The sequence below is a fragment of the Amblyomma mixtum genome, chromosome 1, assembly GCF_055824585.1.
Source record: "Amblyomma mixtum isolate Tamu chromosome 1, ASM5582458v1, whole genome shotgun sequence".
In the NCBI taxonomy this organism is placed as follows: domain Eukaryota; kingdom Metazoa; phylum Arthropoda; class Arachnida; order Ixodida; family Ixodidae; genus Amblyomma; species Amblyomma mixtum.
In genome coordinates, this window is record NC_143012.1 from 222,285,195 (window position 1) to 222,299,990 (window position 14,796).

Genomic DNA, 14,796 nt, shown 5'->3' on the forward strand with positions numbered 1-14,796 from the left:
CGTCATTTGTCTTCAACTGAAAATTTCTTGTTCTCTGATATGCTTTTTTTTTTATTCTCAACATTCTAGTCGAATGTCCGTGATCGACATTACAGGCTGCTTACTCCTGTTTGACCTCGAAGCCAGGTCATTGGAAGGAGAACAACTTGCTTTTGAACGCCGTGATATTTGGGACGTAAAGTGGGCAAAGGTAATGAGATTTTTGTATCAAAATTGTAAAGAATATCTGCACCAATTGTACAGTGCCTGATAGTTAGTGAGCTCTGAAAGTTGCACTGCATAGGTCAGTGCCAGCATACTCGAGAATGGCTGCAAAACAGTTGCAGTGGTGTTTTAAAGGGTTACAAGAATTCAATTTAGCATGACTTAAAAAAACAGCTCCTAGCTAGCATGGCAAATGAAAGTGCTTAGTAATGTGAAACCCCATGCTTGAAATGTATGCGAGCATGTCATAATTGGCGTTCGACAATCTGCATTCTTGTTACCAAAACTTCAAGAAAGTTTTCACGAAAGTTTTGGCACTAGCGGTCATCAGGAGTAACCCAGGTCTCAGAATTGGCAGAGTCCTGTGAACCAAATCCAAATCACAATACCAAACCAAATCATAATACAATGTGAGGCATACATGTATAACTACTTAAACAAGCCTCTTGCACTGTGCATGCTTTAGCTAACGTTTTTTCCACTATGATTACCCGTCGCCTCCCTGTTTGACTCCTTGTGTCAGCAGTAGAAACTTGGGTGTGCCACTATGCAAAGTAGTGTTTGATATTAGGCTTGTGCGAATAGTGAATTGCTAAGTGAATATGAAGCGAGTGGTTATCTTGTTCGAACAGTTTCAAAGTGAAGCAAATAGTTTGCGACTCAAAGTGTAGTAGTAAAAGAAAAAGAGTCAATTCTCAATAGCTTATTAGCATTTGCCTAAAGACGCGATTTGCAGCATTCGCTAAAGTAACTGAAATTAAAAAGTGGAACAAAACAAAAAAAAAAGCATTCGAACTTGCATTAGGCAATGTTCAAACAGCAGCTAGCCAAAGTGCATTAAGCATCATGGTCTCAAACCCTTGCTATACGATTCTTTACATGCTGCTGATTTTAAATAAAAAAGTTCCTGACAGGTTTTTCAGACACTGAAATTTTGGACATGCCGCATATGGTGCCACAATTTTTCCAATCTCTTTTGCGCGGCTTACTGTCATGCGACCGCAACAGGTGTAGTAGGTTCTGAAAGTCTGAAAATAATAGGTTCCGACTTTCAGGGCAACTATGGCCCACTACTAGGTGTGCACATTAGCAACTATGGGCATTTTAAATGCCTCTAAAGCAATGCTCTATGCTTTAGGACACACCGTGGTGGAGGGCTTGGGATTAATTTATATGGCCTGGGATTCTTTGTCGAGCACTGAAATCTCGGCACACAAATGGTTTGCATGCCACCTCCATCGAAGTTTGGCTGTCACGGCTGGGATTGAGTCTGTGAACTTGCCCTGGTTACCCAAATGCATTGTCCCCATAACTGCTGTAACGCAGCGCTTCATGTCATTGTGCAGTGTGTCCAGCTCGCAAACTTTGTGCTGAGCAAATGGGGGCAAATTCTTGTGAAGTTGTTAACTGGTGGTGGTGTTGTTGTTGCATTAAATTATGCAGGACAACTCTGAGCTCTTTGTGCTGATGGAGAAGACCCGCATGTACGTCTTCCGCAATTTGGACCCTGAGGTGGGTACTATTTGATGAGTTCTCCGAAGTTCAGGTCAAAAAAGAAAAAAAAATGGCAGTTCTTAAAACCTTGGTGTAACCAGTTAAAAACCATTAGGTGGACCCCACTATGGCCTATGCTACGCATACTTACTGTTCTAGCAGGCACCACAGTGCCATATAGTCTTCGCAGCCTGCCTCATAAATGTGGAAACCGTAAGACAAATAAAATGTCTTCTTGCCACTTTGGGGTTTCCTACTGTAACTGTCACAGGTCGCTTCATTATGTTTTGCAAATGTCAGGTGTTTGATTATGCTGCTTTGAATTAAAAATATGTAGGCCCTTGTCGTTAATTCTTGTCGACAAAATCTGTCAGTTTCATTACGAATCTACCTAGTCTTAAGAGAAAATAAAAAGGATGATGGCCTTGAGGCTTATTACATTTTTGCTATCTGAGTTTGTAGTCATTTGGTATCCATCAGTGACAGCAGCTATAAATATCCTCTATAAGAGCGATAGCACGGGGAAAAGCTTGGTGAAATCAGTCTGTTGAATTTAGTTCTGTTTTCCAAGCTGTATTTGGTGTACCTTGGATTGAAAGGTACTGTCAGGTGGGGAAAAGTATTATTTTGGATATTTCATTCCTTGTCTTGAAGGAAGGCTTGCTGTAGAAAACCTGTGTCACCGCTGTTACATTTTCCTAGTTGCTGCACTACTAGATTCTGGTTGCTAAATGGCAACATCATCATTCAGGTGTGGTTTTGATAATGTTGGATTGAGAGAGAACGGAAAGATAAAATGTCTAACACTGTTCGGTCAAGCATTTTTGCTACAGCAGTGCTGTAGGTAGCGAAATTTAGCTGAGATATCAACACCCCGGGGCTTTGCTTAGCTGTGCAAAATGACAAAGAGAACGAGAGAGAGAGCGCACATGTGTACATGTTGCAGTGCTACCAATTGTGCATGTCTGTTTTCATTTTTAATGTGGGGGCAGCTCCTATTATAGTCTTTTTGGCAGCAGTGATTAGAGCCATCGATGAGGTCAACACACAGCAGTGCTCTGAAGCTGAGTAGTATATATAACTGCTTTGCTGCCTGCAGCCCGTCATCAAGTTGTCTTTTACAATGCGCACTTTGGCTTACTTAGGCCTGAGCCACCCCTCCATCCGTCTTATCTTTTCTTTTCAGGAACCGGTCATGTCGAGTGGTTACATATGTAGCTTCTCAAACTTGGAGATCAGGACCGTTCTTTTGGATGAAATCATGCAAGACCCAGAGAACCCTAGCCAAGAATTTGTGTGCAACATGGAAGCCAAGGTGGGCAGAAAGATTATTTGCTAAAAGAAATGCTCGATAAGCAAATAGCGGTATAAGTTGTAGTGTATTACTGATGAACAGCTTTAGTAAGCAGTCAAGTTCACTTATAAAGGACCTAACAACCACGCGAATTGTGTACGTTGTTTCTGATGTTTGTAGTAAGTGGACCTCCTAAATTACAGCCACAAATGCTTAGTCCGGCAAAAGCAGCACTTATTTTATAAAAACTGTGGTGTGTGTGTGTGTGTTTCTTCAAAGCAGACCCTACCGCAGCACTTTCCAGGCTCGCCAGGGCAGTCATGTTCTCCTAATTCCTGAGACTGTGGATGTGTGGACCTGTAGTGTACTGTGCTGTAGTTTCTGCTTGTTACCAAACCCTGACGCAATGGTTTTGCTGTGAATGCATTTGTAGAATCATAACTGAGGAGACTTTGTGGCCTTTGCTGAAAATGCTAAGTAGCATAACTCCTTTGCTGACCAGGCATTTCAAATTATACAGCACTTTTAAATGCAAGTTTGATTTTTGTGGCAGTGTTGCAAGCAGGTAGCTTTATCTACTTCAGTTAGAGTGTTGCAGTTGAGATTTTGACAAGTGTTTGTCATCTAAATTTACGAAGACTTGTAAAAGTTCTGGCGCAGTTGTGCGACAACGCTTATTCTGCTCCATTCCTTTATGTGTTATTTCTTTCTTGCTGCAGTCACTGCGGGACTCAAGAGATCTCTTAGCCAAGGTGGGCATAGAAGAAGCGACGCAATTTATTGAGGACAACTCCCATCCGAGACTCTGGTAATGAAAACCACTGTTTTGCTTTCTTGCTTTGTCGGGTTCCTGTCAGCATTTCCTTCAGACTTCTTTCAATCAGCAGGAAGAAAAGAAACTTCCTTTCTATGCAGGCAACTTCTGGCTGAAGCAGCTCTGCAGAAAATGGACTTTCAGACTGCAGAAGCAGCATTTGTTCGTTGTCGTGACTACCAGGGTATCCAGTTTGTCAAGCACATAGCCAATTTGCCGGTTAGTTGCATGCATCACTGATTTTGCAAGCTCATTAACAGTCGTGTAATAACCGACGGGTGTAGCTCTTTATTATGGCTTCAGTTATGCATGAGTCAGCATTAAAGGGACACTGAGGAGAAATTGAAGTTGACTTGCATCGACAGAATACCAGCTCCTGATTACAAAAACGCCATTCATACTGACAACAAAGCTCCTGTAACATAGAAAAGAGCAAGAACCAAAATACAGGTATCGCCGCCACAGGCCAAACTCGCAAGTACAAGCTTCATGGCGTCATAGAACAAAACAGTGTTGCTAGAACCAATAGTTCTAGCAACACTAGGACACGAGAAGCTACGAATCACTGAGGCGCAGCAAATGCATGCGCAAATCTCCTTGACGTCGCCAGATGGCGCCACGTACCCGATAGCTACGCGCGCTCCTGCAGCGCCGGGACCAATCAGCGCTTGCTCTCAGCGGTATGGGGGCTCCCGGTATTCCGCTAACGGTAACAAGGTACACGGTATGCTAAAGGCGTCTATTTGCGAGAACTTCGTTGACGACTTCGAGAATGGGATCCATTGTAACGCTGGCAAAACGCCGGTGCAAATGTAAACGAAGCGACGGCCGCAATAGCCGATAGATGCCTTCAACGTGCGGCCGGCGGTAGCTTTCTTTTCGGCTGCTGCTGGGCCGCACTGCTGGCCGCCAGAAATCACGGAGTCTGCGTTACGTCATGTGAATGTCATGTTTCACGTCACTTAGTTCTGTCCCAAGTTTGAATCCCAGAATCCCAAGTTTGAATCCCAAACTTGGGATTCAAACCCAAGTTTGGGATCCCAAGTTTGAATCAGAGTGGCGGGAAAAACTATTTCAACTTCGAATCCAAATTTCTTAGAAATAAATGCATCTTTTGCTGCCGGCCAAGTGGCAACAAAGCCATGAAATGCCGAACTATCGGATTTTGCTATAAAAAAAAATATTAATAGAGCTCTCCTCAGTGTCCCTTTAAGGGCAATGGTACAACATCCAGGGCAGGGCATTGCTGAAGCAAAGTGTATCGATGTACATCACGCAGTTTCAGCTGATGTGCAAAATTGGCTTGATATAGAGATGTACACTCGGCGTCAAAAGTAAATGGAAGGCGACTTTGTCAAAACAATTTAATTTCTTTAAATCTAAAGCATAGTGGTCCATGTTTTTTGATGCACCCTGCAATTCGCAAAATCACAATTAGGCTGCACATATGTATTCAAGGATGCATGAATTGGCGGGGCAAAGATTCATTTTTTTCGTTAGTATTGCCTTCCAATTACTTTTGACGGCACCTGTACAGTACAGTCTTGGTAATGCAAATCTCAAGGGGTCACGAAAAATATTCATATCATCCGAAATTCGTGTCATCCAAAACTAACAAATTCTTTATGTAGAAGCACGGAAACTGCACTCATGCAGATCTGTTTACAGCTGACAGAATTTATATATTGGCTGCCACCCCCACTGTGTGTACGGCACAACTGGCGATCACGGCGTTGGCGATGTGTAGGCAGCGCTTAGTTCGTGAGGTCATATCATTTGTAGTGGTACGAGTGAGTGTTCAGAACATCGGATATAATGCACATGGTACACAATGCACTGCGGCCAGGGATTTTTACAAATTTGTATCATCTCAAATTTCGCATCAGCTGTAATCATATCATCGAGATTCTACTGTGCAAACAAATTTCTCATTTGTATTTCTATTTCATTTTACTGGGTGTCAAAAATCACCAAAATATATGCCTTTAGATGTTATTTGGTATGTTGGATGTCTGTAAAAAAAATTTCATAGTGCCCTCCGTAGTGGGTGTAGTAATATTTTCAATTATAAAAAATGTGTGCTTATTTGATGTTGTTTTGTCATCCCTTAGAATGAAGATATACGGAAAGCAGAAGTCAAAGCATACTTCAAGCAGTTTGATGACGCAGAGAAAATCTACTTGGAAATCGACAGAAGGTTGGTGCCAATTCAACAAGAACTAGTTAGTATCATGTATTAGTTAGTATTCCCCACTTTCAAAGTAGGGCTGGAATGCCTGATATATATGTCAGCCACGTTGACAACCTTCCAACATATTTGGAGAAACGTACACTTAGTATTGGTAGCTTTATGTGGAATCTAATGTCGTTTATAGGGTGTCATTTGATTGGTACTGTGTGCTGGAAATGGTTTAAGGAAGAATACCTCCTCATTGGTTCCACACGATATATGGAGTCTCAGTTCGTTTATTTTTGTGTGTTTGTGTGTGTTTCACCTTGCACGCTGCTGTCCTCTCCATTTGGTTAGTTTTAATTAGTTTCCTTTTTTTTTCCTTGATTACTTTGTTCACTTATGCTGGTTTTAGTCTTTCTCCTTTGTGGGTTGCATTATGTGTGCAAACCAAGCCCCTTATCCATACATTTTACATTCATTTGCAGCTTGCTGGGTGTCACTTTTTATTAGTACCTGAGTGCATGTTTGTGTTCGAGCTGTCCGTTTCGTTTTTTGTTTTAGTTATGGTATGCAATCCTTTGTTGCTTTGTTCTTTTTCCCAGTCATGCCGAGTGCTGCCGCATCTTCTGACCCACCCAACCTCCCTCCGCTGTTGTGATGTGTGTGTGCATTAGCACCATTTCTAGTCCTGCCGAGACCAAACTCTGAAGAAGACGTGTATGCGAACCCTATCCTGTCCAAGGAAACAGCCTAGTCAAGCAAGAAAGTGTAATTATGCTGAGAGTGTGGAATGAAAGTTTTAATGCTGAAACTGTGGAGGGAAGTTGTTGCTGCCATAAGTGATGCGTAAACACGGCGGGCCGGAACTCCCCAGGGATCTGGCAGTGTCTATGCGCAAGATGCTGGGTGACTGGTTTCGCGTGGTCCAGCTCCTCAAGAGTGGCAACAGTGGTACGGACGACAGGCAGCTTGAGGAAGCCTGGAATGCCATCGGGGACTACTATGCGGACCGACGCAAGTGGTAAGCTGACAGGCAGTTCATGCATTTGAGGAGTTGGTTCCACCGCTGTTCGCTAAACTCACATCCGTGCAGATCGTTGCATTGCTGGTGGAGATAATTCATGTCTGCTGCTCCTTCTTAAAGGTGCACTGAAGAGGAATCTGAACTCGTCTTTTTGCCACGGGAACTCAATCTACACGTTCCGAGCATTCTTAGAAACTTCGATTTATTGCTCTGTGTGGCCGATTTCCCTAATTAAATCGAATTAACGTCCGGCTCCCGCCTTTTTTTTTTATTCTGCCTTGTACGGTGGGCGGAGTCAACCAACGCTGGGAGTGCCTTTCACCCAGTCCCGTGGCGGCTTGCTGCTCTGCCATCGGCGGAGTAATACGTAGTAGTCCGTAGAAGCAAATAGTCCGCACGTATTTTTATTTCTGCGGGCTTATTTTGCGGCTATATTATCGGCGAATGAAACTATTCATTCACGGAAACCTAAAAAACAAAATAAAGAGAAAACAAAGCCTCCACGGAGCTGGCTGAAGGGCACTCCACGCGTTGGTCGACTCCGCCCACCATATGAGGCAGAATTTAAAAAAAAAGGCGGGAGCCGGACGTTAATTCGATTTAATTAGGGAAATCGGCCACACAGGGCAATAAGTCGCAGTTTCTAAGAATGCTCGGAATGTGTAGATCGAGTTCCTGCGGCAAAAAGACGAGTTCAGATTCCTCTTCAGTGCACCTTTAAATGGTTATTTCACTTGCATTTGGGTTTTACTTGGGCCTGTACTATATTACACGATTTCATTTTTATTTTATTTTATTTTTGATTTTCTCTTGCTTCGGCACTGGATGAAGCAATGTAGTTTAGTGCTGTAGTGTTTCCTTATTTTCTGTTTTAAAAAGTTTGTTCACTGCCATTTATCAGTGCCAGTGCTCAACCTTGACTTTTTCTGCTCCCCAACATGTAATGAGCTATCCCACTTATGTTCTGTGAATCCATCTGGATTGTTCATGAAATTTTCGCAACCATGTGTGGCCATTTTTTAGTGTTTGGGACTATTTGCGACAATATAGGTGTGCTATATAGAAAGTTTCAGTTTGTATATAAATACTGTTAAGCCCTGGTGGAGCACATCCCTTGCTCTGCGGCTCGTATATAGACACAAACTGGGAATGGAACTATGGGTTGTCATCATTCTTTTTCATGCACAATGTGACGTCTAGCAGTGGCCAGTGGTGTCATGTGTTCACAGTAAAGGGCTCTTGCATCTCTGCATTCGCATAGGGACAATGCCATCACATACTATAAGCAAGGCCACAATCATGGCCGCCTGGCTGAAGCTTATTTTGCCATTGAAGATTACAACGGCCTGGAGAGCCTCATGAAAAGCCTGCCTGAGGGGCAGTCACTGCTGAGTGTACGTAGGAACAGTTGGCACGGTTTCTCACGCACAGCTTTGCACAGTGTATATGGTATCACTGCTTGATTATCTCTGTTCACACTGTGTTAGCACACAGATTCTGAGAGCATGGCACTGTTAATCAGAGCACTGTGGAGGATTGGCATTTGCTCAGAGTCAAGGAGCTTGGAGCTGAAAGTGTGTGTGTAGAGTGCAGGAAATCAGTTTGCTCGGTGCGGGGAAAGACAATGGTTGCCTGATAGTTTGAGAAGGTGGGTCTGTGATGAGTATATTATGTTCACCCACTACCAGAATTTTGCAGAACACGGTTGACAAAACTAGTTGACCACCATTTTTTCACGCAGCCTGAGGTAGACGTATGCAGCCTAGTTTCTTGGTGCGCGGATTTCAAAATTATGCCATTCGATCTTAAGCAGTACACGCTGGATGTGAATAAATTTTATTCACCAAAGTTGCGCTCCATAAGCACTTGACAGCGATTGCACGCATGCTTGTACAGCTGTACTGGTAGCCTTTACTAAATTAGTATCTTGAGCAAATGCCTGTGGAGTGTGTAACATCTGTCCTGGAAGCAGAAAGGTGGAGAAGGAGCTGTGCATGTATCCATCGGACTTTCCTGCTATACTCAGTGTCTCTTTAGAAGAAGCGTTGTGTACTTGAGACTGAATTCACTGGTCTTGGCATCGACTTATTTGTTGAAAAAAAAAAACGAGAAAAAAAAACAATGGGCATTGAAAAAAGAACAACTAGGCTTAATGTAGGGCCGCAAGGCTGCAACACTGCCAGGACAGCCTACCGATGTTTTCAGGAACCTTTTTATGCATGTTGTGATGATTTCTGATATGTGAACCACATTACAGGAAAGCTTGCTCATAACTGCTAGCATTCTGCCAATTTTCCACAGCCCATGTTCTGTTCGCACTAGCCACACAATGCACAGTGAAAGGCAGCTATTGCTCTGCTTAGAAGAACAAAGCTTCCTGGGAGCTCTCACAGGCTACTCTCACAGAGTGCTGGCTGCGGCATAACCTTGTGTTTAACATACTGTGATGGCCCTTCGCTAGTGTCTGTTCCATCAGACCTTCAGAGTCTTCCAACTACAGTGCAGTTAGCCCAGATATATCGCACATCGAACTTGAAGAGGATTGTGAAAGAATTCCTACATAAAAATTGGCAAACGATAGGATTATCTGTAAACTAGAAACAAAAATACATTGCACTCGCGCTAATGACATGCTAATTGCAGCAATGTGCCACCTGTCAATATGCTGACAGTCTACTGCTTGTGGGGCATTATGTCTAACCTGCTTCACATTGGGGTTGCTGCGGCCGGTGCTTTGGAACTAGCCACAAACTATTACGAGAGGTCTAATCCTGTTACCAGCACACCATAAGTAGAATAATCAGTCATTGAAATTAAGGCACAGTTGGTTTCTACAAGCGATGTCTTTGGCAGGGTAGGTAGCAAAGCGCGCCAGGCGAAAGCCTCCGCAAGGCTTTAGTTATTTAGGTTGGCTTCACTGCATGGCAGTGATGTCGCGTGGAAACTGAGCACTATAGACCAAAGGCTACCCTCCAGCACACCCCATGTTGGCTTTGTCATGTGGTTTCTCTACACTAGCGCTTCCAGCAGGTGCCCCAGGCTGGGCAGTCGACCTGTCTCTACGAGCGAAAATTGATTGAAGAGCACCATTGGGAGGAGCGTCACTTGTCACTTGCAAGGGCGCGGCGTGGAGTACGATATATCGTATGATTGGCGAAATTGGAGTTCTGTATGCGGTGAAACTTTCCTATACTCTTACACAGGATTTTCAAGGGGATAATCTGCATGTTTGGTACAGGCAATAATTTGAAATATCAAGGTTCGATATATCTGAATTCAGTTGTGCAAATTGGTTGATAGGTCGAATGCATGACTGCGGGAAACTGAAAATAAAAATGTTGGAATGGAATGTCTATATCTACACGAGTAGATATGGTACTACTTTTCTGACCCTGGTCTTCATCAGTTCTGGGCAGTCTGTGAGCCTAAGGACTAAAGTGGCTTGGTGTCGTATCAGTTGCACAAGAAAAGCTCTTGGCATTTTGTTTCCCTGTTGCTAGCTTGTCGCACATGACATGCATTCATTTTTTTTTTGTTTTTCTGATAAGACAATGGGCTATTATTCCTTTTTACTTGCCTTTCAAACATCAAGACTAGCTTTCCACTGCACCTGAATGCTGCCTTTGAAGTTATGTATCCATGTGTGAAGACAATTTTGTGTTACGCATTCTGCACCACAACACACTGATGTAGCCATAGCCACTGTGCCTTGTTAGGACTGGCAGGAATGTACAGTCCCGGCCATAATATTACGGAGTGTGCTTCAGTGATCAAACTTTTGTCATGCCTTACCCAAATAATATTAGGAAGTACTTTCTACATATGCTAGCACGTGCTGCTGGTGCGTTTATACTCGAACCCAAGAAACCATCATATCTTCTCTACGGAATGTGTGAGAAAATTTCAAACACCGAAGCGTGCCCCCTAATATTTGGCCTGCACCTGTAAGTTGCTGCTGCAAAGAGATAGCAAGCATTCATCATTCTGTGCCTCTTTTTCTCTTTGTTGTTAGCATTGATTGACCAAGTTAAGTTTATCACAGGACAAAGGCCTATCACGGCAACCATGCATTACTTTTGTCGTGAGCCAGCAGTGGCCATCGTGTCCTAATTAGTCTCTGCACCTGAGCCTTTGTTACTGTAATCTATTGCATCATCCCTTATCAAATAATACGCCTAAGTGCATATGTATATTGCACTGGGTCTTTTGTATATTATTTTTACCGAAACAAGCACTTCTGTTAGTTACTGAATGGTGCTTGAGTTACGGAATTTAATATGCATTTGTAGCTGTAGCTTGCTTAGCGAGGTAGTCCTGTACTGACACTGAATTAATTTCATCTAAGTATGCAACAGAGTGTACATTGTGTGCATGAGGATCAATTTGAGGGATTAGTGCAGGAGATCGTTTTGAACAGAACAAGTGTGAGATACGATCTATTGAAGAACTTGATCTGCCATTTGCGCAGGACATTGGCTCTATGTTTGGGTCTGTCGGCATGTGCAACCAGGCTGTCGAGGCATACAAAAAGGTATGATAACATAGTTTTCCTCTTCTACAGGTGCTAAGCTGGTATCTGAGAATTTAGCACCACTGTCACTTTATCACCTACTGTTTCTTTATCTTTGTGCAGTGCAACAAGATAAAAGAAGCCATTGACATATGTGTTTCCCTCAATGAGTGGAACACTGCCATCGGACTTGCCAAGCAGTTCAACGTGCGAGAAATTGACACACTCCTGGCTCAGTACGCAAAGCGCCTCCTCGATGAGCGGAAAATTCTCAGTGCTGTTGAGCTGTACCGGAAAGCCAATCGCTTCCGCGATGCTGCCCAGCTGATGTTCAGGGTACACTTATTTCTGCTGTTCTCTTCTTCATTTTGTCTAGGTTCTTGAAAGTAGACTATGAATGCAAGCTTGTGACATAATCGCCATTGTGCACTGAGGTCTATTTTGAAATAGGTAAATAAATAAATAAATAAATATTGCACTGTTAATCAGCCCTGATAAGCTTGTCTAAGTGTCCATTCAGAACTTTGCTTATTTTTGTCTCTTCATATACTATATCCTACATCTCATTAGTGACAAAGAAATGTCTCAAAAGAGTGTAGCCATGCCTCAGCAATGTGACCTCGGCAAATTTTGCCATAAATGATCCATCTTTTCTATTTCACTTAATGCGAACTTTTTGATATGTTTAGATTAAAACAGACTAGCATTTGTGTTACCATCACGCTTCTGTTGCAGCTTCTCATACTGGCAACCACCAGTGTGATATTAACAATGTTTGGTGTGCCATGTGGCAGGCCTAGATGTGTGCGTAGAGCTTGGTCTTTGAAGCCCTCCCATGTGTAGAGGAAGGAGAGGTGTATGCTTAAGAAACAAAGCACATGTCACAGTTGGGCACCTGATGAACTGACATGTTTTGACCGAGAGAGTCCTGCCAGATGCGATAGGCAGGGTCACCTCTCCACTGATTATATCAGATTTTTAGCGATTATTTCTGAACAAATGTTAGGGTGGCACATGTTTGTTTTGGAATTCACAATTCCTTTATGACGTAAGCACTTTTGCATATAATAGTTGGTGCACAACACAGTCTTCATACACCCGAGTCCTCAGATGCCTGCATACATCTGTGATGGGCTCTTCGAGTCTGGCCAATGGGGTCTTGGGTCCTTTCTTTTCTTCTTGGATGATGCAGACACTTCGGCCTACATGCCATCAGACCTGGAGCTCTTTGATCATGCCAGTTGTAAAACTTCCTATGGGGCCCATGTATTGAAATTCAGCGGTCTGTCTGAGTCAGAGTTCGGAGATTAACAGTCTGTCACGCCACTTGTGCCATTCGGACAAACTGCTCAACGCTGCTCACAACACCCAACGTAGCAGAAAAATAAAAGTTGCAGGACACCATGGATAGTTGACAGTCTAGCTCATAGGTGACGCAACAATCTGTTAACGGCCTGGGCAAAGTGGCCACTGGTACTAATAAGAATTTTGGAGAGGTTTTTTGCTGGTCAAAAAAAAAAAAAAGACATGTACACAAGTGAGAGCCTGTCGGGAGAATCAGAATTTGGAGCGGAGTTTCTCAACTGGCGTGATCAAAGAGCTTTGATTCGAATCTGTCTTTGCCTGTGCCGTTTACTGAAAGTGGTGACTCAGGCGGTGCTTGCTCTTTGAAGGTTGCAGCTGAAGAGTCGAAAAGGAACTGCACGCCATCTGTTATGAAAAAAATATATGTGCTGGCGGCCACCTTGGTGGAAGAGCACCGGCTGCTGTCTCGCAAGATGTCCAGGAGCACAGGAGGCACAAAGGCCACCAATGAGGTGAGGAAAGGAACCGTTGGCGAGTTTATACGAGCTTATAAGAACTGGTTGTCATCCTTACATAGAGGTCACTGTTGGCTGTTATATGGGATGGACATTTGACTGTCATGGATATTTGACTGTCACTACGAATTACAATTGACTCTCAAAAATTTGTGCTCAGAGTGGACCCCAGATTTGTTCAAATTGTGCAGGATGTGAATTAAAGGGGCCCGTTAAAATTCACTCGCTCCTGGCAGAACCAGAGCATCAGTTTAGTAAACCGGGGTTCAAGTTAACCAAAGTACACTGCACGAAGAGAAAAATGTATAGCCAATGTGCCTTGCAAGCATTTTAGTTATGTAGTATATGTGACCAAAACTTTGAGGCTAACAAAAAGGCTGGAAATGATTCAAAGAGCAGTGCAGTGAATGAGAGGTGGAGTGATAAAAAGCAGGATGGTTTGTAGAGTAAACGCACAGCTGCCAACCTGAAAGCTTTCAAATTTGTAAAACCTTTGCAGCCGGGGGGGGGTCTCATGAGCGCGTCCTCACTGGACGCCATCTTGGTTGTGTTTGAAGGATGGGCCTCTTCCCCACTGCCTGATATTACTCACTACTGTGAAATATTATTAAAACGTCCGCATTCCGCTATTTTTCGAGGCCTCTACTACAGCGACCTCCGAATGGCTGGTGTGCACACTTCAAATGCGATTTTCTCAGCTTCGTGTTTTTTTGCCAACATGACTAGCCTTACAGAAGTTTTTATTATGTTCTTGTGGTGAAATTGCTATCATTCTTACACTGTTGAATCCAGAAAGAACTAAACTGTGGAGCTATGCTGTTTTTGTTTGGCTGACTCAAGCATTTCAAATTTTGTGAGCTTTAGTGTCACCTAACTGTACTTCATAATTATGGTGCTTGGACAAAATTTTACCTTTTTTTTATGATGATGTACTTTGACAACAGTGTGAGTAGCTTAACTCCAGATGGCTGCTCTCTGGCTACAGCCCCATTTCAATCCAAACCAAAAAATATAGAAAGAAAGTGTCTTAACTACCCGTAAGAATTTAACTAATTAGGCTTCAGGTATTTTCCTATAATATGGGAACTAATTGAGATATACTGAAACTAATTGTATTTTTGAAAAGAGGAAAAACCACATATGCACACCTAATTTCATTGCGATATCTTTAAAAATAAAAATGTTCACTTCAAGACCCATGTCTCCCCTTAACTGCACACCTAAGTTGAAGCACCACGATTCTCCTGTGCCTTATCTTCTTGGCTCTGAACGTTAGCTGATACTTTTTTCTAGACTTGAAGTAACATTACTGAGAATGAGTAGCTTCATTTGTAGGTGGACACAGGAGCCAGGTAGAGTTCCTGCTGTTGTTCTATGGCTCTGAAAGTATGCTTGTTGTTGCACAATTCGGTTTTTAGGGAATAGCTTGATAATGAGTGAGTTGGTTCATTTCAGTTAAAATT

The 14,796-nt window shown here is 43.0% G+C and overlaps 1 protein-coding gene across 1 annotated transcript in view; it reads left to right on the forward strand.

The window, feature by feature from the left end:
* Oseg4 (intraflagellar transport protein Oseg4) overlaps window positions 1-14,796 on the forward strand; it is a 68,297-nt gene that overhangs the window by 33,418 nt on the left and 20,083 nt on the right. Inside the window, exons 18-28 of the mRNA XM_089564243.1 lie at window positions 70-190; window positions 1,648-1,716; window positions 2,885-3,013; window positions 3,712-3,800; window positions 3,908-4,025; window positions 5,918-6,003; window positions 6,854-7,000; window positions 8,265-8,397; window positions 11,472-11,534; window positions 11,637-11,849; window positions 13,187-13,330. Of these exons, the coding sequence (XP_089420369.1) occupies window positions 70-190; window positions 1,648-1,716; window positions 2,885-3,013; window positions 3,712-3,800; window positions 3,908-4,025; window positions 5,918-6,003; window positions 6,854-7,000; window positions 8,265-8,397; window positions 11,472-11,534; window positions 11,637-11,849; window positions 13,187-13,330 (1,312 nt within the window). The remainder of the gene's footprint in view (window positions 1-69; window positions 191-1,647; window positions 1,717-2,884; window positions 3,014-3,711; window positions 3,801-3,907; window positions 4,026-5,917; window positions 6,004-6,853; window positions 7,001-8,264; window positions 8,398-11,471; window positions 11,535-11,636; window positions 11,850-13,186; window positions 13,331-14,796) is intronic.